Source organism: Colletotrichum abscissum, assembly GCF_030869225.1.
Source record: "Colletotrichum abscissum strain IMI 504890 chromosome Unknown Scaffold_14.1, whole genome shotgun sequence".
Lineage (NCBI taxonomy): Eukaryota > Fungi > Ascomycota > Sordariomycetes > Glomerellales > Glomerellaceae > Colletotrichum > Colletotrichum abscissum.
Genome location: NW_026850032.1, coordinates 479,219 through 502,362, shown reverse-complemented (window position 1 = coordinate 502,362; position 23,144 = coordinate 479,219). Strand labels below are relative to the sequence as shown.

Below are 23,144 nucleotides of genomic sequence, written 5' to 3'. Positions count from 1 at the left end.
TGTGTGATGCGATGACGAGGGTTGGTGAAGGCTGGTACACACACACCTTGCAGTTGAACGTCAGCCTGATCATGCACACCAAGGTCTCCCGTGCGTTGGAGATGGTGTGGCGGCGCGGGGAAACTCGACTGTCGATCGTGCTGGATGACCAATGTAAGACAAAGCTCGAGATGGTCTAGTCCACACTTTCTGCTGCAAATCTACCCATTCCGCCACAGTTTCAATAGCTCGTGCAAGCTCTTTGGCTCAACTTCTCGACCAGCCTGCAAGGAAGGACGCGGACCCTGTCTGTTGCAACTGTAAGGGTGAGGATGCGGACAACGAGCCACACGTCCGACTGGCACCTGGGAGATGGATATCGTGTTCCATTGGTGTTACTCTGATGTTTGGGGGCCCAGACGTCCCTCTGACAGACGACAGACGGCATATCGCTGCAGCCCGCAGCGCAGCTTCACACAGGTGCGAGATATGTGTAGTTGGCTCAGCTGCATACTCCAATGCTTCATTGTCGATCGCTTGATCGCCAGCACTTGCTACCGAAGATGGCAATTACATGAACGAGCTCAAGCCGTGTAATCGTGAGTCAGAATGCTGATTTCGAGATTTCTCACAATGCGCCCAGCGAGCTGATGCGATCGCAAATCGACGAAGCCATATGCACAACCAGTTGAGGGCTGCTACCATACACCTCATTAGCGCTATCTCTGGCTAACATTTCCACTGTTCAGCGACTACCCTATGACCGGCTGCCGGGTCTTCTTCGCTGGATGCCAGTGGACAGCGACACCCTTGTTAGGAAGCGGCAGATGGGATGACATGCTACGCTGCGATCGCAGTTGGGCGGCCTCTGGTTGGTCGTCCCCGTGCGACGGTTTTTTTGCGACTCGGCTGGGGCGCTTCGCAATGGACCGCCGTGGCCCCGTGATTACGATGGTGGTTGGACTGTGCCTGTGGACAGGGGCGAAGGTTCTCGACGTCTTGATCTCTTGACGTATGGGAACTTGGTGCTTGGCAAGTCGCAAACGGCAAAAAAAAAAAAAAAAAAAAAAAAAAAAAAAAAAAAAGGACGTTGGGCCGCGGGCGTTGGAAACGAGATTGCCGATTCAGGTCACTTTGGCGTATTAGTGGATCCAAGAGGCTGGTTGGGCCTTGAAATCAGAAATATCCCTAGGCACAAAGGGGGCTCAACTTGCTCCAGGGGCGAAAGTGGGAGATGACCCCGATGAGACGGCGTCGATGGCCGGGGCCGCCGGTGGTGAATAGGGGCCCGAGGCGGTGACGATGGGGACCGGTCCACTGGCCCTGCATCTGACCAGCCCTCGGTCTCCAGACTCCAGTGTCTCTCCCGTATCCAGTCCTTCGAGAAGGAAATGGAAGTCGGCCATGGTGCATGGGTTGCATTCCACGCATTGCTCAGGGAACCCTCGACTTTGGAGCGCGGAAGTATTCGTTGGCACAGACTCGGAGGCCGTGGAGAAGGTAACATAAAGGCATGCCTCGGACAAAAAGAAAAGCACACTGGTGACTGAGTGACTGAACAGTGAAGAGGCGCCCGAACCTTGTCCTGAGATCCGATGTTCCCTGGCATAAAGTGGTGAGCTATTCTGGGGACTTTGTCTTCGGCCAGGTTGGGGTTCTGGGATCGCCCTGTAACTCTAGGCAAACGGGGTCGTGCTAGTGTCGATGTTCGGCAGCAGCCAGCAGCAAGGACCGATGCTGTTTCGACGTCAAAAGTCAGGTAGTACATGAGCTGAGGGCAGCCATCGAGGGTGCGAGGATTGGCGGGAGGGCGCAGTGCCTTTAAAGAGCCAACCTGTCGTGTTCGCGGAGCTGCGTGGCACAACACAGAGCACTTGTAGGAAGTTGAAGGGATAGTGTCGTGTCGCAGGCGTGAATAGAAGTACGATGTTAGGGCCGCGTGCGTATGGGTCGTCCCTTGGACCTTGGGCCAGGTGGGTTGTCCCTGCTATGCTCGGATCTGGTTGTGGCAGTGACGGGGACGGGAAACGCGCTTTGAGCGTGACAGATTCAGCTCGAGTTAGAGATGAGAAGCGAGAGGGCCCTGAACCGGTATTGTGGTTTCCTTGTTTCATTGCGAGTAATCTGAAAGACCGAATTTCCTTTCGTCGTTTGGCGAATTGAGATGACGGAGTGATTGTGTACGAAGTACTGCGTATACTTCGTACGCAGTGCGGCCATGGCCCATCCATGTCTCATCCACTGCCAATATCCGGAGCTCGTGGTTAGCATGCGCTCTTTGGGGAGAGTCGGCCGGAGCCAGTTGTGTCGGACTCGGGTCATGATCCAGCATCAAATGTCGGGGTCTTGGCTTGGACCTATGATGCGAGAGTATTCGTATAGAGTATCCGTACCTTGGAGTAGCAGCGATGAGGGCCCTTGCAGGCTTCGATGTCATTGATGGTTTGTGCATGTTGCTTGGGTATTACGTATTGTTCCGCCGATGATTGAGAATATTGATCGTTCTAAACGTTGAGGTTGCAGACTTGTGTAGCCAGTCGCCCGCTATCTTTTTTTTCTTCTTGTTCGTTTTTTTTCGGGGTTTGTTTGTCCTTCCTCCCCGCCCTTCTTCTGCGCCCCCCGCTGTGCCTGCCCATGCAGTTATCCATCCTGCCGCCTGCCGCCTGCCGTGTCTGCCCCAACTTGATGCCAAAACGGCAGCCAGTCAGTTCGCAGCTCCTTCCCCTCTGTCTTCAGTTCTGCAAAGAGTGAACGGACGATACGTACCTCACTTAGCCTAGGTACCTTAGGTAGGGTTTAGGTAAGCTCAGGCACGGGTACGGACGCATGCACGACTCAAAATGCAATCCAACTCAGCTGAACGGACGATAGACTAATGTATCATGAGGTAAGAGGATGCCCTTACGTGCATTAGGTAATCTTTTGGTTATTCGATGCTTTGCTTGCGCGACCCTGGGCCACTTGGTGTTGACTGCCCAGTTGAAGGATAAAGAATTCAGTCCCGGATATTCCACAAAGCCTTCCAGACCGAATTACCTAAGTGTTTGTATCCGTATACATCTCCTTGGACGTTATGATCTTACATGAGGTAAGGTACCTGAGATATTATGAGTACGCCAACTGGGCAGTCCGCACCTAAGGTACCTTATTGTTGGCAGTTCATTGCAGGCACCCCGTTGGCTTTTGGCAGGGCACGTGACAGGGAGGTGGCCTTTTGTGCCAGACCACCGCACTTTCCTCACTTTACTTTGACTGGCCGCTTTTTCCAAAGCAACGCCTAGCCCAGTTCTGGCTGGCGCTAATGCAGTCCTGGTGCCGCCCTTCTCTCCAGGCTACAAATGACACCAGCCGATTGGGGGTCGAGCCAAGTACTCGGTACTTGTTCCCCTCAGACCTCCACTTCATCAGTCCCAGCATTTCGCTCGCTTCCGACACCCATAATGGCACACTCTCAGGGATCGTCTCTGCAAATAGACTTGTACCCGTCTACTTCCGTGGTCCCTCAAGTACACTACCTATCTGATCTCCACGACGTGACCTCGACTTTGGTGCTGTACTGGAGAAGGTAGCGCCTGTTCATCGCCCTTTCTGCCAGTCACCCTCACGTTCGCTCGCGCTCTGTCTTCTGCCCGCTCCCCCGACCTGCAGTAGGGGGTTGATTTCTGACTTGACTGGCTGCAGTCCCGTCTGCCTGTCTCTTCCAAGGTTGTCTGCACTGGCACCAATCCCAAATACCTTCAAAAACTCCAGTTCTCGACACAAGACTGGACGGTGAGGTGAACGAACCATTAGATTGTTTGACACCATTCGCCTTACCGAGCGCTACAACTTCCAACAACTAGCAACGTCCCGTCATTCAACCTTTCCTACCTTGCTCCTCCACCACTACTTCGCCTACCACCACCACCTCCACCATCATCTCTCTCTCTCTCTCTCTCTCTACCTTACCACTACCCGACGACACAACACAACGTTAGCACAAGACACGCCGGCCAACTGCCCACCTGGACCAGTCTTGAACCGACCCATCCTCGCCTGTTCCGTGCTCTCAACAGCATAATTTGCCGCTTGCTTTTTCTCTATCACTCGTTTGCAACGGTGGACTTCTCCAGTCTTTTCAACTCTTATCGTTGTACATCCCGGGTACCGCTCCAATACACTTCCCTCCCGTCCCCATGCGATCTTGAACGACGCGCCGACCGAAGAATCCATACCTGTATCCGTATCCCGATCCCAACCTTGATCCAACTCCCGCCTTCGACACTCCCGTCGCTCACACGCCGCGCCTATGCTGCACTACACCCTCGACAGATGAGAGCTCAACGACGCATTTTTTTCGAACGAGACATTTGGCAGACGAGTGGTGTATTCTAGGGAATAATTGGCTTTTCGGCCTTCCTCAAGGCCATTCCTTTCCTAGATGATGGTGCGTAGAACTGCCCATAACTCGCCACTGCACCCATCCTTGGCACCCAACGTTTCGAGAGCCTTGCGAGTCGTCCTTGTTTAGCATGCCGCGCTGCTTTTCTTTGCCTCCATTTCAGGCCTCGAATTTTACTTCCTGAGCCTCCTTTCCCTGAATAGCACCTTTGACTAACTCTCCGTGCTATCCGCAGACCTCATCTAGACCCCGCGCCGATGTTGGTGGCAGCTTTGCGAGTCGACGCGGTCATGCGAGCCAGCTGTCAATTTCAGACCCCAGCCACCATGTGACCGAGACCATTGGAACCCTCTACGGCGACGAGGAGTACGACAGCGATGGCCGACCCATCAGCTACCTCGGACAGTCCTACACCGACCAGCTCAACAACAAGTTCGAATCCGACCACTCCGACGACGATCCTCGTAGGCAGATGGTCCGTTCAGCGTCGGACAAGACGGGCTTGGGCATGGCACAAAATGGCTTCACGACTCTCAAACATTCACAGACGTTGCCAACCCGGTCGCCTAGCCAGCGAAGCATGTCGTTTGAGAACGGCCCCAAATCGCCGCCAATCTCCTTACGAGATGTTAAGAACGAGTCCTCCCAATTTCCTCTAGGCAGCATCGAGAACCCCAACGACATCGCGCAGGAACTCAACAACTTGCAGGCCCTGCGGCGCATGTCTATGGATGTCGGAAACAATGCTGACCCTGATATGCTCCCCTTTTCCGGCTTGTCCCTAGTCGCCATGCCTCCTATCGCACCAACGGGAGACGATGACGAAAATGATCCTTCACGGTTACTCTGGGTCCCTGCGGCAGTCCATCCCGAGCTGGCCCCGACGGAATTCAAGACCTTCTTAGAGGATCGTGTCAAGACTATTCGGCGGCGATCAGGCGACTCCGGTGACGGCGGTATGGGCCGAAGCGATTCTGGCGGCGGCCTGCGGAGAAAGAAGAGCATGCTCTCACGACAAATCGACAACTCTGGGGGAAGAGGCGCCGTTGGGTACGTGGACGGCGCCGAGAGACTCGGGCGCAAGAGCTCACTCAGAGACTATTCAACTCCTGAGCTCAACCTGAACGAACTAGTCAAGGACCCTTCCAAAGTAGTGCGTGAGCTTTCCGAAGGTGCTCAACCGGAGGCTGGCGCCGAGGATCTGCCCATCTTGCCTGTAGCTCCCGGCATGGGACTGCGCAGGTCAACCCGAACAACCTACCGAAAGAACGGCAGTGTACGCTCAGATCGGTTGCCATTCTCCAAGCGGGTCGCCAATCGACATGCCCACACGGATTCCTCTGACTCCGCGGATACGGTCCCCCCCCTGCCATCTGACGTGCCCGAAGTGCCACCGTTGCCTACGCAGCAAAGAGCGCAATCAGAGCCAGTGTCAGAGAATTTCTCGCGCCCCAATCGCTCAGTCCGACGCCAGCACAAGTTCTCTCAAGATCTGGGCACGACTTCTGACGGTGCTTCGTCCGAAATCGAGGAACCTGTTTCTCCCCTGAGCACACGTCCTGAACAGCAACACCCAACGAGAACATCTTCAGTTTCGGCTGATGCCAAGCCCCCGGTTCCTGCCATTGTTGAGTCGCCAGCAACAGACGAGAGCGCGCAAAGGCAGCAATTCCCCCAGAGGTCCTCATCTTCACAGCATGCCCCTTCACAGCCCCTTATGGACGAGCCTCCCGCTCGTTCAAGCAAACGTCCGGGTTCAGCCAACTCTGCGCCAAGCCCGACAACACCTACGGCACCTCAACAACCGCCACAGGTGCAACAGCAGCCCAAGCAGCAGCAAACCAATGCCCCTAACCACACCTTGAGCGACATGGCCTCCCACCCATCTGTCTTACCTGGCAGTGGCGCAAACCGAACCGATACGTTGACGTTCATTCCCACTCTACAGCCAGAGGAGAAGAAGCCAGAAGAAAAGAGGGTGGAAAAGAAACTGAGAAAGGAGAGAGACGATGATGCTTCGAGTATATCTTCAAGCAAATCCTCTGGAGGCTGGTCAAAGTGGCTCAAGGGCGGTAGTGACGACAAGGACAAAAAGAAGAAGGAAGAAGAGAAGAGGAAAAAGCAGCAAGTCGCCGAGAAGGGACAGGACAATGCGCGTTTGGATGTTCTCCAGAACTCAATCGAGGGTGCGTCTTCCAAGGGAAGAGAAAGTATCATTGTGGACCGCGACAACGTCGATAGCAAATTGGCCGAAGAGCGAAAGAAGGAGAGCAAGAAGTCGGAAGCCAAGAAGGAGAAGGAGGGTGGTCTCTTCTCGGGCCTCTTTGGCGGTGGCAAGAAGAAGAGCGAAAAGGAGAACAGCAGCAAGAAGAACCAACATCTGCGGGTCTCGGAGGAGGTGCCGTACCGCCCGCTTAAGGCCGATGTCGACTACCACTGGACCAGATTCCCGTTGCTCGAGGAACGAGCGATTTATCGGATGGCTCACATTAAGCTCGCAAACCCGCGTCGCTCTCTGTTGAGTCAGGTTCTTCTCAGCAACTTCATGTACAACTACCTCGCCATCGTTCAGGCCATGCACCCACAGATGCAGGTTCCTCAGTCGCCACAGCAGAGACGTCTGGAAGAGGAGCGTCGCCGCAAAGAACAGGAAGAGCAGTATTTGGCGCAGCAACAGCAGCAGCAGCAGCAAGAGGCGGGGGAGCAGGACTCGACGGGCCAGTACAACTTTGACTATCATCGGGTATGTTAAGTATCTTTACTCTAGTCCGGAGAGCCAAGCTGACTCGATTCCTAGGGCGAAAACCAATACGGTGACCATCCTCATGATGAGGTGGACTACGTTGATGACGCTCAAATCTACGAGTACGACCATGGCGGCGACGTGGATAACGGACGCAGCAATGGCTACCAAGGCCCTGACAGCTATGACCCTCAGCCTGGCAAGCAGTATTATCATGATCAGTACGGGCGTGACGGCAGCGACGACGTAAGGCGCCGGGACGACCGTGAGGACATGTGGTGAGAAGCAGTGGTAGCAGAGGCAGAGGCAGCGACAGCTGTGGCTGTAGGTACTGGTGAAAAGGGCATTCTTGGACGGCGAGACTCCTAGGCTCTGCCTCTGTTGCAGTCTCGAACCTATTTGGAAGGCGCTGTGCAATCATCCAAACGTATGTGCATAAGGCGGAGTTGATGGATTGAGTGCAACATATATTCAAAGGGGGAACCCATGTGTGGCTTGGCTAAGCCTCCACGAGTCCCTTCATTTTCACATCCTTTCATATCTTCATATTTAGTATCCTGCTGGCTTGACTTGTGGTGGACGGACGGTGGAGTGCTTTTGTTGCAGCACATGTAAACAGTTAGCATAGCGACCGGAATCTTCTGGAGGCTACTTAGGTTCAATCGCGACACGCGGGGAAGAAGAATAGAGTAGCGCAACCACAGCAAATGTGGTGGATCCATTTCTTTGCTCCTCACTTGCTTCCGTGCTTCCCCAATACCTTGCCCAAGCCGGGGGCGAGTCGTTGGGATGTCGTTGTTTCGGCTTCCGGCCTCCGGACTCCCGCCTCATCCCGCCGGGCCTCATCCAAGAGGTTAGACCTCACGTGCCAAGGTTGCTCAGAGGTCTAGGGTATCTTTGAGGTGTGCCATAGTTCTTTGAGAAGAATCCAACACTGTACTGTATATGTCTGCAAGGAGAAATTTGCGACGGGACCTGCAGGTCTAAACGATCAAAGAGAGTGAGCTGAGGTGCTGTTCGCCTCCGTTTGAATCGAATGTCGTGTCTATCCCTGAGAGGTCCAACTCGGGGCAGAAGTGAGCAATAAAGTGAGGAGCTGAGGTCCCGGCTGTGTTTAGCGCTGCCTACCTGGAAGGCAGCTGCCCGAGCCCCGCTGTGGTGCCTGGAGGTGCCCAGCAGGCTCTCCCGTCAGTCACTCAGCGAGCTTAGGTACCTCAGGTTCCGGTGGAGGTCTAGTGCGATTTGATCTTTGAGGTGCTTAAGTGCTGTTCTGCCTATCCGCCCCATGATACCCAGCCAAGAGGAGTCGCGTAGGTACCTAGGTAGGTAGCTGGAGTTGCTCTGGGAAGGCCCAGCACATTACCTTACCTCTGTAGCCCCTGCCAGCTGTGAGCATCTGCGCTAAACCATTTGGGGCAAGAGCAGCCTCTTCTGGCAGTGCGCCAATTCGTCCGTTCGTTGCTTCCACCTACACCTTGCACTTTTCCTCAACCTCCAGAAAAATATCACCAGCCTTGTAAGGGGAGCTTGTTCCTTTTCTCGTCGCAAACATCACCGTCTGCTCCTTCCAACCTCATTTCCATCTCCGTTGATACCCAATTCCTCCCCTCGACGACCACCCGAACCGAGCACCCGGTCACTCACCCGACGACGAACCCCCGAGCCCGATCGTCCCCCCCCTGCGACTTTCAATCGCCCAATCTCCATCTCGCGATTACCTCGACAACAAACTAGCATGGCTGCCGTGAGTTACCTCCTTTTCTCGTCGTTTCAAGCTTCCCAATCAGTATCATACACCTCGTGATGCTTTATATCTCATTGCGCATCTCCCCGCTCTGCTCTGTCCTCGTTGCCGTGATGCTTCGCTGTTCTCCGGCGGGACCTTGACAGCTCCTCCTTGTCCCGCTTCTGGCCCCAGTACTAACATGTCATCGATGTCTATAGCCGCGTCCATACAACAACAACCCGGGCTACATGCCCAACGGAGCTTCCTCGATTCCTCCTGGAGCTGCGCCTCTCCTCCCCAACCAGGGTCGCGTTATCCAGACTGGCCCCATCCGAGTTCTGTGCATAGCTGATGTTCGAGGTTCGTCGCCATTCCATCAAATCCCGTCGGGCGACCGGCTATGAAGCTTGAATCTAACATCAACTTTGATAGGAAACCTCACATCCCTCAACGACCTGGCAAGACAAGCACGAGCCGATCACATCATCCACACTGGCGACTTTGGCTTCTACGACGACACCTCCCTGGAGCGAATCGCAGAAAAGTAAGGAACACTCCGCGACTCTATAACCGACCGTTGTCATTCTGACACTGGTGCGAAGAACCCTGAAGCATGTTGCTCAATACTCTCCCCTGATTTCCGAGCCCGTCAAGAAGGCCATCCAGCAGGGCGGCCCCGGACCCGTCAAGAGCCGATTCCCTGCCAACGAGCTTCCCCTCTCCGAGCTCTCTCTACTCTTGAGCGGCGAGATCAAGCTCGATATCCCAGTATACACTGTATGGGGTGCTTGCGAAGATGTCCGCGTTCTCGAGAAGTTCCGTTCCGGAGAGTATAAGGTACACAACCTGCACATCATCGACGAGGCCCGCTCGATGCTTCTCGAGCTCGGCGGAGTCAAGCTGCGCCTCTTGGGTCTTGGTGGTGCTGTTGTCATGCACAAGCTCTTCGACAATGGCGAAGGAAGAACTACGATCGCCGGAGGTCAGGGAACTATGTGGACTACCTTGTTGCAGATGGGCGAACTTGTCGACACTGCGCACCGAGTTTACGACCCAACCGAAACCCGCGTCTTCGTCACCCACGCCTCTCCTGCCCGTGAGGGTATTCTGAACCAGCTTTCCGTCACCCTCAAGGCCGACTTCTCCATTTCCGCTGGACTCCACTTCCGTTACGGCAGCTCCTACAACGAGTTCAGCGTAAACCCCACCCTCGACCACTACCGCGGCAAGCTCGCTGCCTCCAAGGCCTCTTTCAACGATGTTTGGGAGACGGTCAAGAACGAGGTCGAGCCAGCCATCTCTCAGAACGAGGGCCAGCAGAACCTGCTCAAGAACGCCCTCCAGATTGTCGAGAAGATGCCCACTACTGCTGCGGGAGGCAACCCCTTCGGCGGTCCCGTTGCCGGCCAGGCACAACTCGGCCAGGTCGACGAGAGTGCTTTCAAGAACATGTGGAACTTCAACTTGGCTGATGCCGCATTCGGATGGTTGGTGCTTGAGATTCAGGATGGACGTATCGGAACTGAGATGCGCGCCCAAGGCTTCAACTTCTCACACAGAGGTGCCAAGGCCGCTGCGCCTGTTCCCGCCGGACCTGCTGGCGCTGGCAACCTGCCTGCCCCGGCCCCGCCTTCCACTCAGACTACGGCTCCCCCGCCCACCAGCAGACAGCCGTCATCCCAAGCACCTCCCAAGCCTGCGGTCGCAACACCCCTGCCATCAGCTAAGCCTGGAACGCCTCAACCTGCTGCTGCGGCACCACCTGCGGTCCCTCCCAAGGACGAGCGCCCTGCGCCTGCGGCTGCTAACGGATCAGCCAACGGCCCTGACCCCGTCTCTTCTCCCGCACCCAAGACACCTGCTCAAGATATTGTCGGTCTTTTCATTATGAATGTGAACTCCGAGGAGCAGACTCGTGATCTTTTCGACGGCGAGCACAAGAACAACATCCTCAAGGTCGAGAAATGGGGCAACTCCAACAAAGTTGTCATGTTCAAGACGATTGAGGAACGTGATGCTGCTCTGAACAGCCTTCCCGAAGACCTCAAGACCCGGGCTCAAGAGGACCGGTCTCGTCCCCTCGTCAAGGTTTTCCAACACCGCGAGAGCAAGTTCCAGCCCCGCGGTGGTGCCGGCAACTGGGGCAGCAGCAGAGGCGGTGGTAACTCTGCAAACACTGGCAGCGGCTACCGCAGTGCCGGTGGCGCCAGTGATTCCGAGAGCACCCGTCGTGGCGGCCGTGGCGGTGGCCGAGGTGGACGAGGAGGCGAGCGCGGAGGACGTGGAGGACGTGGTCGCGGTGGCCTCAAGGGCGAAGGCGGCGCCTCCCCCGCCCCCGGTCCTGCTACCCCGGCAGAGTAGGACTCTCCTCCTGAAGCCTTTGATGAAGTATGGAAGATGGCTCAGGCCTCGGAATCGAAGCCACGTGGTCCGTCAAATGAAGTCTTTGAAGCTGTAATGGCCAAGTTTGGCCCTTCGCAAGCAGGGGAATGAAAGGACAAAGATTTCATCGTTTTTTTTGCCGGTTATGAATGGGAGAAAGGGGGGCCAAAGAAAAAATAAGTGCTACCAATTCTTGTACGCGTATCTTAATGAGACAACTTGAGGGGGGGAAAGGTGGAAAAGACCTTTTTTTTCCAACTCAAGTTTCCGTTTTTCATCCATGTTTGGGGGGTTTTCCTTCGTCGGTGAGAAGTGCATAAAAGGGTGGTTGTGGTTCTATGAGACGAGAGAGAGAAAGGCCTGGAACGTTGTTTTGGTTCCGAATGTTGAGGCTTTCGCGGAAGTCTTGATGTAGTAGAAACTACCTCTTTGTGAGGTTGATAGTCTTCGAGAAATGGAGTTCCCAACGCGGTGCCAACCCAGCGTTGCTGTGCTCTCGGTATCAGTCTTGAGCGAAGATGTTATAGCCCATGGTTTGGTATGCTAAGCAAGAGATTTATATTGTTTGGTATCAGGATGGAGTATAGATGGCATGTAGTTCTATGACGCAGTTGAGAGGCTACCCAGGGCAAGGCTGTGAGGATGGCTCGGCCGGCTTTGCCTTTGGGGGAGTTAAAGTTGCAGTGAAAAGGGGCTGAACTACGTACCATAGGCCGGAGTACCTAAGATGGGCAGATGGCTTACAGGAGGGACTTGAGGGCGGCAGAAGGGAACCGAGGGGTCAGCTGGGTTCTATCTCCTTTGGAGGGGTTCAGATTGCAGTGAAAAGGAACAGGTATGGAATCCGAGCTTATTGGAGGACAGTCTGCCAGGTAAGCTTGGCTGTATCCCCTTGGGGGTAGTTAAGACTGCCGTGCAATGCTGACATCCTCAGGTCCCAAGGAAAAGGGTACGGCGCGAATCAGAGGACTTGCCGAATTGCATGGAGACCGAAATACAGACTCCTCGGAGGGGGGTTAACATTGCAGTGCAGATCCATGGGTAGAGGTATGTTTGGCTGCATCCCTACACCTTTGGAGGGGGTTAAGATTGTAGCGAGCGAAGCAGGCCGGTCCCCGTTTACTGATTCCCAAATTTACGAACTGGGTCTTTGGTACCGTCAAACGAAGCTTGGTATTCCCAAGGACCTCGCAATTCTGATCCTATAAAATGAAGTTGTTGACAGAGCCCTTGCTCGCATCAGGCCAGAGTGAGCTTGGCTTCATTGTCGACAACAGGTGCATCGTTGGAAACCATGTTCCCGATCCGAAATCATTTGTTCGATATGAGCTATAACATGACAAAGTACCATGCAGGTATCGAGAGTCAAGGTGATGCGAACGTTTGTTCCCCTTCGTTGCGCTCTCCCCGGTCGTATTTGTTGAAGAATCGACTACAAGGGTCAAGCAGTTATAATTAATAGGAGGCTGTTATCCTCTCTCTCTCTCTCTCTCTCTCTCTCTCTCTCTCTCTCTCTCTCTCTCTCTACCTCGAACCGCTCCCGTTCGTATTCACTGACGAACCGATCGTGAAGCCCCCGTGATGAACATGAGTGCGGGCACTTAACTTGGTTGAAGTAGATATATGCTCTCTGAAGTTCACAGCCTAGTACCCTAAGAAAGGTCATCAACACCGCAGATGTCACCGACACTACCACCGCTTCGATGTCGAGATCGAAGCAGCCATCCGAGTGGGCTGATCCATCACCTTGGATTACCAAAATCAGAACGCTTTAATATGAAGATGGACAGAGAGTATCCCAGCCGAACAGGAACAACGATGGACGAGCTGCTCAACGAGCCTTGGACACAAAAGTCGCCTTGTAGATGGAGAGTCTGCCGGATGATTGCAGCCAAAGGATAGAATGGAGGTTTTGTTTAAAGGAGTACCCGTTCTTGTCGTCTTATAAGCAGTAAGCAGCCATGCTACCAACACGAGCTCGATTGTCAGGCTTTGATGGTCTCAATGGGAGATATCAAAGGCTCGTGGCGGCTGCCTTTGCTGTTGTCGATGATCGCTTTCACTGATACGTCTGCGGGGACTCACATACACGAAATCCAAGAGATCGCAGCTGAGCAGTGTCCCGTCCAGAACACTAAAGTCGTTCAGCCAGACTTGGGAGCTTAACGCCGCGCTTGCCGTTTCCTGATGTTTCTCTAAGGTTGCTTAAGAAACAGGCCCAGCGGCCTTTGTTGGTATACATTTAGTGTAGAGAATCTATCGGGGGTGCCCGCCTTCTATGCAGCCATGCCGATGACTGAATTTCCCTGTGTTGATACATATACATACAGTTTACAAGAGCTTCAAAAGCTGACCAGACCCCTTTTTCCCTTTGTGAATTTCCTTCCTCACGCCCGGATCCTCCCAGAATCGGCATTTTACGCAATGGGCTTCATACCCTTGTGAATGGCAGCAACACCGCCAGTCAAGTTCTCATAACCCTCACCCGAGACAACGAAACCAGCATCCTTGATCATATCCCTGAACTCCGTCTGGCTGGGGAACCGTTCGATACTCTCGACGAGGTACTGGTAGCTATCCCTGTCACCAGCAACAAGCTGGCCAATGAGGGGGATACCGCTAAAGGACCACCGCTTGTAGATGGCGTTGAAAAGCGGGTAGTCGTCTGCCTTGCTGAACTCGAGGCAGGCGAAGACACCGCCAGGCTTGAGCACGCGGTGGGCCTCGCGCAGGGCGGCGGGGATGTTTGTAAAGTTGCGGATGCCGAAGGCGACGGTGTAGAGGTCGATGGAGTTGTCCTTGATGGCGCCCTCGGGGAGCTTCTCGGCATTGGCCTCGAGCCAGGACATGGCGGCCTGCTGGGAGGCCGGGAGGGATCGGGAACGGTCGCGGCCGACGGCGAGCATGGAGGGGTTGATGTCGGAGATTGTGACGCGGACGTCGGGGTTGTGGTTGATGTTGTGCGCCGTGTGGAGCATGCGGAAGGCAATGTCACCTGTGCCGCCGGCGATGTCGAGGATGTGTTGGGGGGTGGGTGGGTTGGAGGCTGAGAGGCCCGGCTGGAGGCCGGAGACGAAGTGGTCCCTGGGAGGAGCGTTAGTGGTGATGGCATGACAGATGTTGAGAGAAACTCAACGTACTTCCATATTCTGTGCCAGCCAAAGGACATGAGATCATTCATGCGGTCATAAGAGTCGGCGACGCTGTGGAAGACGCCGGCGACGCGGTCGGCCTTCTCAGACTCGGGGACAGTCTTGAAGCCAAAGTGCGTTGTCTTGCCATCGGCGGAAGGGTCGGTTGAGGTGTTGATGGATCGGGAGGCGATTGCGAAAGGGCGGGAGATAGGGGAAGGAGATGTGCTGAGCTGCTTCGAAAGGGATCGCGCGCTCCAGGAGGAGCGGAGGGCGCGTCGGGTCGCCATTGCTATGGAATGGCTCGTTCTTGTCGTGGGAGCGTGGAGAGACCTGGGGGCGGCGCGCAATGAAGTCAGTCGATCGGTGCTTGGAGAGCTTCCAGGATGGAATAAATTTTGGTGGAGAATTTGGGGATTGGGTGTGGCTAGTGCGCGCTATATCGATGACATTGAGGAGTCAAGCCACATCTTGAAGACCAGGGCCCGCGAATAATGATATCCAGATGGGAGTGTGATTTTCTTTGCCGGATGAAATGAAGAAATAACTTACCTAGACGGTGGCCTCGTTGGAGGTGGCTTCTGTATTGGCTGTGGTCGAAGCCTCCTTACGTGCCGCTCGGTGATCGGCCAAAGCCTTGACGAAGGTGTGAACCTGGTCCTTTGCGAGCCAGATGATAGTGCAGATGAGAGCAATGACCAGGATGACCAACAAAGCGATGGAACCAGCGGGAGTCATGTTGAGGCTCCTCGATCAACTTCTTGATGGAAAGTGTATCCGAGGCTCAGTAAATCTGGGACGAAAAAAAAAGCTGATGGCGATGAAGTCGGATATTAAGTTCTCAATGGAGGCTGTTGATTGCGTATTGTGACGAGTAGTAAGTGGCGGAGGTGTGTGAAGTGAAAGAGGTTTTTGTGGTGAGTGTGCGTGGGAGGGAGAAAATGAAGGTACGCTCCTTCCGAAGTAATTGTATTGGGAGCGTGAAAATAAACAAAAGTGTGCACTCTTTGTTTCTCCTGTGTGATTTCCTGAGCTGCCTGTGAAGGCATCCAAGTCAGGACAGACTTACACACAGCAAACTGGAGCTCTACACCGAGATTCACCGGTCACCAAACCGCATCCCTGGAAAATCACCAGTAACGGCAAGTGGGGCGATCTATCGATAAGAATCTCCAACTTCCACCCACAGCTGAGTGACACAGTTCCACGCACTGTTCCTTTTACTGTCTCCCGAAGTCCACCTACCCTAGACTCGGACACCCCCGAGACAGAGAACTATACACTCTGGTACGCTACAGAGCCAGCAGCAACACGGACAAATCCTCAATCCACAAATGATGGATCCAACGTGGGAATCGCGATTTCCACCGACGGTATCCAAGGCATGTAGCCGTTGCCATGCAAGGAAAGTCAAGGTAAGTAGTCACCCTTCTAATAAGGAGGAGTCTAGGTTATTGACATGTTCAAGTGTGATTTACAGGTTCCACGATGCTCAACTTGCCACAAGCAAAATGAGCAGTGCAATATTACTGACCGTGTGACTTACACGTACGCTGCTGTCAAAAGCCTTCAAGACCGAATCATTGAGCTTCAGGCCAGACTCGACGGTGTTTCTGAAGCCACAGCAAGCCAGACTGGTCCGATAGCTGGACCTGGCCAGTTCGATGATGTTCGCAAAGAGGCCGAGGAGATTGGTGTTCTTGCAATTGGGAGGCCGAGCGGCTACTCAGAGAGAATATACAGTAAGTATGGCTCCTCAAGGCCATGAGCTGGTGTTTCAATGCAAAAAATGTTGATCTATGTTTCTTCCCTTAGTGGGCAGTGCCACTGGCTCGACCTTTGCTCGCATTTTCTTCAAGCAGATTAACCTGTCGGGATCGTCATCAGGCTCGCACTATGGTCGCCAAGAATCTTCCAGTCACGATCACGAACTCGTCCGAAACAACGCTGCACTCCCGCCGCAGCCAGTCGCAAGATTTCTCCTGACAACATACATTAGTCGCATACATCCATGGTGGCCGTTCATATCTCTTCCCTTCTTGAGGTGTAGTCTTGCAAGAATCTATGAGGATCCAGCCAGATGCACATTGTATCAAAAGTTTCTGATTCTCATGGTGCTAGCCCTCGCTTCAGCAACTTGCACAGAAGCCCAGGAGTACCGACGGATGATGGACTTGAACAGCCCAACAGACTACTTCCAGACAGGCCTACAATTCTTTTTGAACATACACGATCACCCGAGAGATCTGCAAGGCCTTCACTCCGTGCTCTTGCTGTGCTTATGGATGTTAGGATCAAACGTTAGAAATCACGGCGATGACGTTTGGCAGATGAGTCGATATACCATGTCGACAGCCATAGAGATGGGCCTTCACCGACGTTCCGTCACACCGGGCGACCTAAGTTCTGATGACCGGGAGATCCGGAACCGGACGTGGTGGTGTGTCTATGCACTGGAAAGACAGGTAGCGGTCATAACAGGCAGGGTACTCTCGGTCAGAGAGCATGCTATAGATGCACCCAAGCCATCCGCCAGTACTCTCGACGAGCTCACAGATCAAGAGGGTCGTGCGGCGCCATCGTTCCAGAAACTCAATGTGAAGCTTTTCAATCATCTGATGAAACTACGTCAGATCGGTGGGCGTGTCCTTGAATCCATCTACATCGCCAGAGGCCCTGATGGGCGAGCATCAAGAACCACATTTCAGGAAATATGCAACGAAGTTGAGAAAATCCAGCAAGAATTAGAGAGCTGGAAACGAGACTTGGAAGCCCTAGACTTCAAAGGAACGCGCGAGTACTCCGAGATGAAGATTGAATATGGACTTCTCCTGCTACTCATGTATCGACCATCTCCCACTTTTATGATTCCTTCCAAAGAAATGGCTGAGATATGCTCTCGGGCCGTGTCTGGAACTGTTCAGCAGTGGCAGAAGCTGGACTTTCAGTATGGAATCACTGCCGTTTGCCGCTGCATACGGCAAGTGCATTCGATCCTCATGGTAGGGCTGGCAGGCTTGTATTGTGACTGGTAAGCTTCTTATCTCACCAGACCCAATTGGCATTCCTTTCAAGATTACGAACTGACCATTAGCTGCTAGGCACGTGAAAGCGATGAATCAAAGTCCAGAATCCCCTCTTCTCTACTCCCATGGAAGCAATGTGGCATTATGCATGGATCTCATCGAACGCGGAACTGCCCGGATGAAAGAAGAAGGCCTGCTGAAGTATCGCGATCTTCTCCAGGCAGCAAGAATCAAAGTATATGGCCCAACGACGTGGGAGCCGCCAATTACTCAAACCGAACCTACAGATGCCTCGCCAGTAGCTCCTGTGAACGCGTCAAGTGCACTTGGCTTTCTTGGTGCAGACAACACGCAGTCCAATATGTTCTTCCAAGGCGATGAATTGGAAACGTACATGAACCAAGTCACGGGGTATTTCGACAACGCTCAACTGGGTTTAGATGAGGGTCTCACTGCTTGGTTTGATACTTTCATGGACGAGTTCCAGTCCAACAGAATAGGGAACTTGGGTTAATTGATGCATCGTCACAATGATTCCTGGCAACACCAAGCCTTCCCTGCGACAGCCATTTGTGTAAGTCGAGTGACCGGTGGCTATCGACACTTGCTAAGCTAACGCCATCGCACAGCCTCAGTCAATCAATCGAGCGTCTGATGTAAAACTAGAGCTCAACACCGGATCATTGTTATCGATTTGACGCCTCATTTCCATTGCATTGGTTGAAGCTAATACTCAAAGACCGAGGTGATCTCGGACTGGACCGACGATAAGTGGAGACTGGCTTGCGCAATGCCACCATAGTTTCGGCCCTGGCCGAGCTCAGTGCCGGTCAAGACTACCTACTCATTGGGATAAGCACTGGGGCATCTTTTGATCATTTTCTTGGCTGATGTCCCTGCAGAACAAAAATCGGGGTTCTTGGTTCTGTAGAAGCGTGGTATTTATTCGAGGCTTGACTTCTAACCAGATGTTCTACGACTTATACGGAATCATAGCGCACAGAGCATCGCCAGCATCATGTCCGAATCTCAGCCAAAGCCTCAACCGGCCACAAGCCACACGGCTGTCCTGAACTCCAGAAATGCTTCTATATTGGTAAGAAATGCATTCGTCTTGATATTCCTCATCAAATCACGATACTGACTCTCAATACAAGGTCGGCATACGCGACGGCGTCACCGGCGAATTCCGTCTAGTCCCCAGAGAGCAAGCAACAGTCTCGGTCTTTGACTCCAACTTTCTCATAGGCGATGGAATCTGGGTAAGTAAGGGGCCAAGCCGGCATAGAAAAGTCCAAAGGCTGATCTGATGCTTCTCATTGTAGGAAGGCATTCGTGCTGTAAGAGGCCGAGTCCAATTCGCCAAGGAGCACATTAATCGGCTCTTCCAGTCTGCAAAGGCAATGTACATGGACTTGGGCCTGACAAAAGGAGACCTCCTGTCACTTCTTCACCAGACCTTGGACGCAAACGACATGGGAAACGAGCCTCACGTCCACATTCGTCTGGTCGTCAGCAGAGGCCTAAAGTCAACACCCTACCAGAACCCGCACGTCAACATCGGCCTGCCGCTCATCGTCGTCATCCCCGAGATCAAGGCCGTAGATCCGACAGCCAAGTCGCGCGGCCTACGCCTGGGAACGACCTGGGTTCGGCGCGGCCCGCCCGACGTCAAGGACGAGCAGTGGAACCACATCTCCAAGGCGACGGACGTGCAGGCGTGCGTGCATGCCAACTTTATGGGCGTCGACGAAGCGCTCATGCTGGACCTCAACGGCTTCGTCAAGACGTGCAACTCGGTAAATTTCTTCATCGTCCGCGGCGACGAGGTGTGGGCGCCGACAAAGGATAATCAGATGATGGGCATCACGCGGCAAAAGACTATTGATGTCTGTCGGGCAGCGGGCATCACGGTGCGGGAGCTCGATTTTGCGCTGACGGAGGTGTACGGGGCCGACGAGGCTTTCTGTACGGGGACGTTCCCGTCGCAGATTCATGTTACGGAGGTTGATGGGCGGGTGATTGGAGACGGGAAGAGGGGGGCTTTGACGGACGTGATTCAAAAGCTGTATGCGGCTGAGGTAGAGCGGGATACTGCGAGGTCGAGGGAAGTGATTCTGGCCGAACTTGAGCAGACTCGGGATCTGAGTGTTCTTGATAAACTAAAGTCAAAGCTTTGAGTCTTCGCGGAGTCTTTTTTATAATCATTTCGAGAGTCTCACAAATACCAATTGATTTACCAATGAGCACCCTATGTTCTGGAATGACCAAATGCACACTGGAATACACTTTAATTTGCCAAAGAAACCTGATCCAATATCTAGGTGTCTGAATTCAGGCAGGTTTCCTTCAAATTGGAAGCAGGCACAACCAACGTTTCGGTTCGAGGAATGAGCATCATCTGCCTTGGATGACATCTAACCTGAGCCCGCGTAGTCTTCGGCATTTTGCTCGGAAACTTTCTATTTGATAACAAGATAATGATCAAAAAAGGCTCTTCATCACTAGTCTTCCCTTGTCATATATTGGCACAAATGCCACACCATTATTAGCTGACACGGCGTTTACTGCGGTATGGCTTGAACGCTGATCTCAACAGTGTGAGGACCGGCGGAGCACGAGTCAGCACAACACCTCGGACTGCACCGATATCTCGACATCAATGATCTCGGTGGGGACCGAACAGAAGCTCCACACTCTCATTGCGTGATACCCCAGAATGATAACGTCAATCGCAGGTTCTATTCTGCCCCGTCCCCATATCGAACAACGATATTGGTGTTATCCGGCAGATATCTCATTGATATCGAAAAGTCAGGGACATGGGATGTGGAGTTGAGCCATTGAAATACCTGCGGTTCCGCCGCCGACTCAGGGAAGCATGCTTGGTCTTGAGGCCTTGATCTCGGACTTGGACTTCTTCTTTCTTGGTTTATTGAGAAGAAGAGAGCTAGCTCTTGAATGAGTCTGACTGAATTATCTCATTGATTGAGAGTTTGCCTACAAGCACATAAGCTCCGACTTACACGGTTCCGTACTTACCCACCTACCTTGCCAAGTAGTTTCCATCACGCTTCCATTTCCCATGATGGAACCCAAATCAGCCATCGTCGACCACGACGCAACCGAGCAGACGGATGTCAAAGACGTACAAGATGGAACCTCCCAGTATGACGAGACCCTGGCGCCGACGCCCGCGCAAAACAGGCGCATCCTGTTGAAGACGGACCTCGTCGTCCTCCCCTGCGCCGTAATCAGCATGACCCTCGCGTTCCTTGACAAGGCAAGCCTCCCGAAAACCCTCTCCTCTCCTTTCTCCTCCCGTGAACTATCATTAACTAACCATGTCACCGAGATATAGAACGCCCTAGGCTTCGCCGCAATCTTTGGCCTTCGGCAAGACGCGAACCTCAAGGGGCAGGAATACTCCTGGCTCGGCTCCGTCTTCTACTTTGGTTACCTGGCCATGGAACTCCCGGCCCTCTATCTCATCACCAAGCTCCCCATCGGTAAGTTCATCGGCGCCTGCCTCGTCCTCTGGGGCGCCTGCATCTGCCTCATGTCCGCCTGCCACAACTTCGCCGGCCTCGCCGCCATCCGCGTCCTGCTCGGCATCTTCGAGGCCGCCTTGTTGCCATGCATGCTCGTCCTCAACGCCACGTGGTACCGCCGCGAAGAGCAGCCCCTGCGGACGGCACTGTGGCATAATACTTTCGCCGGCGTGTTTGGCGGTATCCTCTCATACGCCATCGGAAATATCAAGGGGAGCCTGTCGACGTGGAAGTACATCTTCATCATCTACGGCGCCGTCACCGTCCTCGTCGGCTTCGTGGTTCTCTTCGCGCTGCCCGATTCCCCGCAAAAGGCATGGTTCTTTGACGAGCGGGAGAAGAAACAGGTCGTCGCCCGCCTCGCCGAGAACCAGACGGGCGTCGACGTCAAGAAGAAATTCGACGCGCAGCAGATCCTCGAGGCCGTCAAGGACCCGAAGTGTTGGTGCGTCTGGGCCTGCGCCATCGGCTACGCCGTCGCCAACGCGGGCATCACAAACTTCAACCCGCTCATCATCTCGGGCTACGGCTTCAGCCAGACCAAGACCGTGCTCATGGCCACGCCGCAGGCCGCGGTCGCCATGGTCGCCGGCGTCGTCCTCACCACGATATCCATGTTCGTGCAGAACCTGCGCTGCCTGTTCTGGATAGTCTCCGCGCTCGTCGGGCTCGTCGGGGCGGTGATGGTGCACACGCTCGACATCAACCTGAACAGAAACGCCAGCCTGGCGTGCGTGTACATCATGGGCTTCTACAACGTCCCGTGGGTCTTTATGCTGAGCCTCAACTCGTCCAACACGGCGGGTGCTACGAAAAAGAGCTTCATGGGCGTCACGGTGGCCGTGTGCTACGCCGTCGGCAACATTGTCGGACCCCAGCTGTTCCTGTCGAGCCAGGCGCCGCGGTACCCGCTCGGCATCAGCGCCATGATGTTTGCTTTTGCGCTCATGGCCGCGTCCGGGCTCGTGTACTACCTGCTCTGCGTGGCGGAGAACAAGCGGCGCAATTCCAAGTTTGGGATGCCCGAGGATAGATTGCAGGCTGGTCTCGAGCAGGAGAGGGAGGATAAGACGGATGGGGAGAATAAGGACTTCCGGTATACCTACTAGTACTACGATCTTCTGTCGTGAAGCGAGAAGTAGTTATTGCCCTGGACGAGGGCCAATTCAACGTTCAATCCATTTTGATGAAGCTTCCGTGCAATCGCAGTTTGGCAACCAGGCACATGCTGTGCAGTGAATTGATTCAGGAGATGATGCTCCAGAAGAAAAATCAAACCGAGCTATAGTGTTAAACAGGTTGATCCTTTGGATGAGTTCTCCGCGACTCAAATTGTCCTCGTGATTGTTTCTAAAGTTGAATTGATGAGGTTAGAATCGGCTTAGAGACCCGGCGTTAGTTAGCTCTTTCCAACTCAAGAGGGAACCCGCACTTCAAGAACGAGACTTACTTGGTCAAGGCTCTTGGGAAGTGTTGTCGCATTAGATAACCATGACTTGGTATTTCGGATTAGCGCGGAGTAACTAAAACCCTCAATACACTTATACGAAGGAGCTGTATTGTATAAATCAGCCATCGATAACTTTCTCGCCAAACATCGGTTAGCACAGGCAAACCACCGTCCATAAACATGGATTCGTCTACTACTGACTTTAACTACATTGTTAGACAAAGTCAACGTAGAGACCGTAATTTACAGCCAAGATAAGGGAGACAAAAAAAAACTCACCGGTAATACCCCAATATCAAATCGGTCCATAAATTCATGCGGTATTAAACCGTCGCGAGAGAAATGATAGTCACAGGTTGGCTTCTGATTCGGTTACGGGGGAACAACACAGTCCCTAGACGCCAGCACGGAGCAAACCATAACCTTGTCGATGGGCTGGCTGCTCGGTCATGGTCCCAAGACACAAGCACCCCTGTCCAAGGTTCGGTTTCTCTTATCGATAGGAATATACGCGGGGCGCGGGGAAAGGATGGAAAGCTCAGTAACGGCTTTCAGGGGGGTTTGGGGGAAGTCACGACTCACCACTGCTAACTTGCCTTATCGGTACCGGCTTACATCGGCTCAGCCATGACGTCGCAACTTCGGCCGACGATAGACGGTCTTCCTCGGGATAGCTGCTGTCTCGGCATTCTCCCTCAGTCCCTTTGGCACTCTGGCCCTCTCAACTCCTTTCCCTTTCGTCTCTGAAATTCTCGTGTAATTAAGCAAGGCTTTG

The 23,144-nt window shown here is 53.7% G+C and overlaps 7 protein-coding genes across 7 annotated transcripts; 5 read left to right on the top strand and 2 right to left on the bottom strand.

Annotated features, from left to right (window-relative positions):
* Window positions 1-1,108: 1,108 nt before the first annotated feature.
* On the bottom strand, window positions 1,109-1,747 carry CABS01_06746 (uncharacterized protein; the record flags this gene model as incomplete). Its single annotated transcript, XM_060540111.1, has 1 exon — window positions 1,109-1,747. The coding sequence occupies one exon, from the start codon at window positions 1,745-1,747 to the stop codon at window positions 1,109-1,111; it is 639 nt and encodes a 212-aa protein (XP_060403795.1).
* A 2,652-nt stretch (window positions 1,748-4,399) lies between these two features.
* Window positions 4,400-7,385, top strand: CABS01_06745 (uncharacterized protein; the record flags this gene model as incomplete). The annotated part of the gene is made up of 3 exons (XM_060540110.1): window positions 4,400-4,405; window positions 4,596-7,103; window positions 7,158-7,385. 3 exons carry the CDS (start codon window positions 4,400-4,402, stop codon window positions 7,383-7,385), a joined length of 2,742 nt encoding a protein of 913 aa, XP_060403794.1.
* A 1,453-nt stretch (window positions 7,386-8,838) lies between these two features.
* Window positions 8,839-11,190, top strand: CABS01_06744 (calcineurin-like phosphoesterase; the record flags this gene model as incomplete). Its single annotated transcript, XM_060540109.1, has 4 exons — window positions 8,839-8,847; window positions 9,048-9,189; window positions 9,262-9,373; window positions 9,432-11,190. 4 exons carry the CDS (start codon window positions 8,839-8,841, stop codon window positions 11,188-11,190), a joined length of 2,022 nt encoding a protein of 673 aa, XP_060403793.1.
* Window positions 11,191-13,628: 2,438 nt separating this feature from the next.
* Window positions 13,629-15,080, bottom strand: CABS01_06743 (ubiquinone/menaquinone biosynthesis methyltransferase; the record flags this gene model as incomplete). The annotated part of the gene is made up of 3 exons (XM_060540108.1): window positions 13,629-14,295; window positions 14,352-14,769; window positions 14,954-15,080. 3 exons carry the CDS (start codon window positions 15,078-15,080, stop codon window positions 13,629-13,631), a joined length of 1,212 nt encoding a protein of 403 aa, XP_060403792.1.
* Window positions 15,081-15,676: 596 nt separating this feature from the next.
* Window positions 15,677-17,882, top strand: CABS01_06742 (uncharacterized protein; the record flags this gene model as incomplete). Its single annotated transcript, XM_060540107.1, has 4 exons — window positions 15,677-15,757; window positions 15,811-16,084; window positions 16,158-17,373; window positions 17,444-17,882. The coding sequence occupies 4 exons, from the start codon at window positions 15,677-15,679 to the stop codon at window positions 17,880-17,882; spliced, it is 2,010 nt and encodes a 669-aa protein (XP_060403791.1).
* A 504-nt stretch (window positions 17,883-18,386) lies between these two features.
* On the top strand, window positions 18,387-19,548 carry CABS01_06741 (aminotransferase class IV; the record flags this gene model as incomplete). The annotated part of the gene is made up of 3 exons (XM_060540106.1): window positions 18,387-18,464; window positions 18,526-18,630; window positions 18,694-19,548. 3 exons carry the CDS (start codon window positions 18,387-18,389, stop codon window positions 19,546-19,548), a joined length of 1,038 nt encoding a protein of 345 aa, XP_060403790.1.
* Window positions 19,549-20,456: 908 nt separating this feature from the next.
* Window positions 20,457-22,028, top strand: CABS01_06740 (major facilitator superfamily transporter; the record flags this gene model as incomplete). The annotated part of the gene is made up of 2 exons (XM_060540105.1): window positions 20,457-20,618; window positions 20,730-22,028. The coding sequence occupies 2 exons, from the start codon at window positions 20,457-20,459 to the stop codon at window positions 22,026-22,028; spliced, it is 1,461 nt and encodes a 486-aa protein (XP_060403789.1).
* Window positions 22,029-23,144: the final 1,116 nt, after the last annotated feature.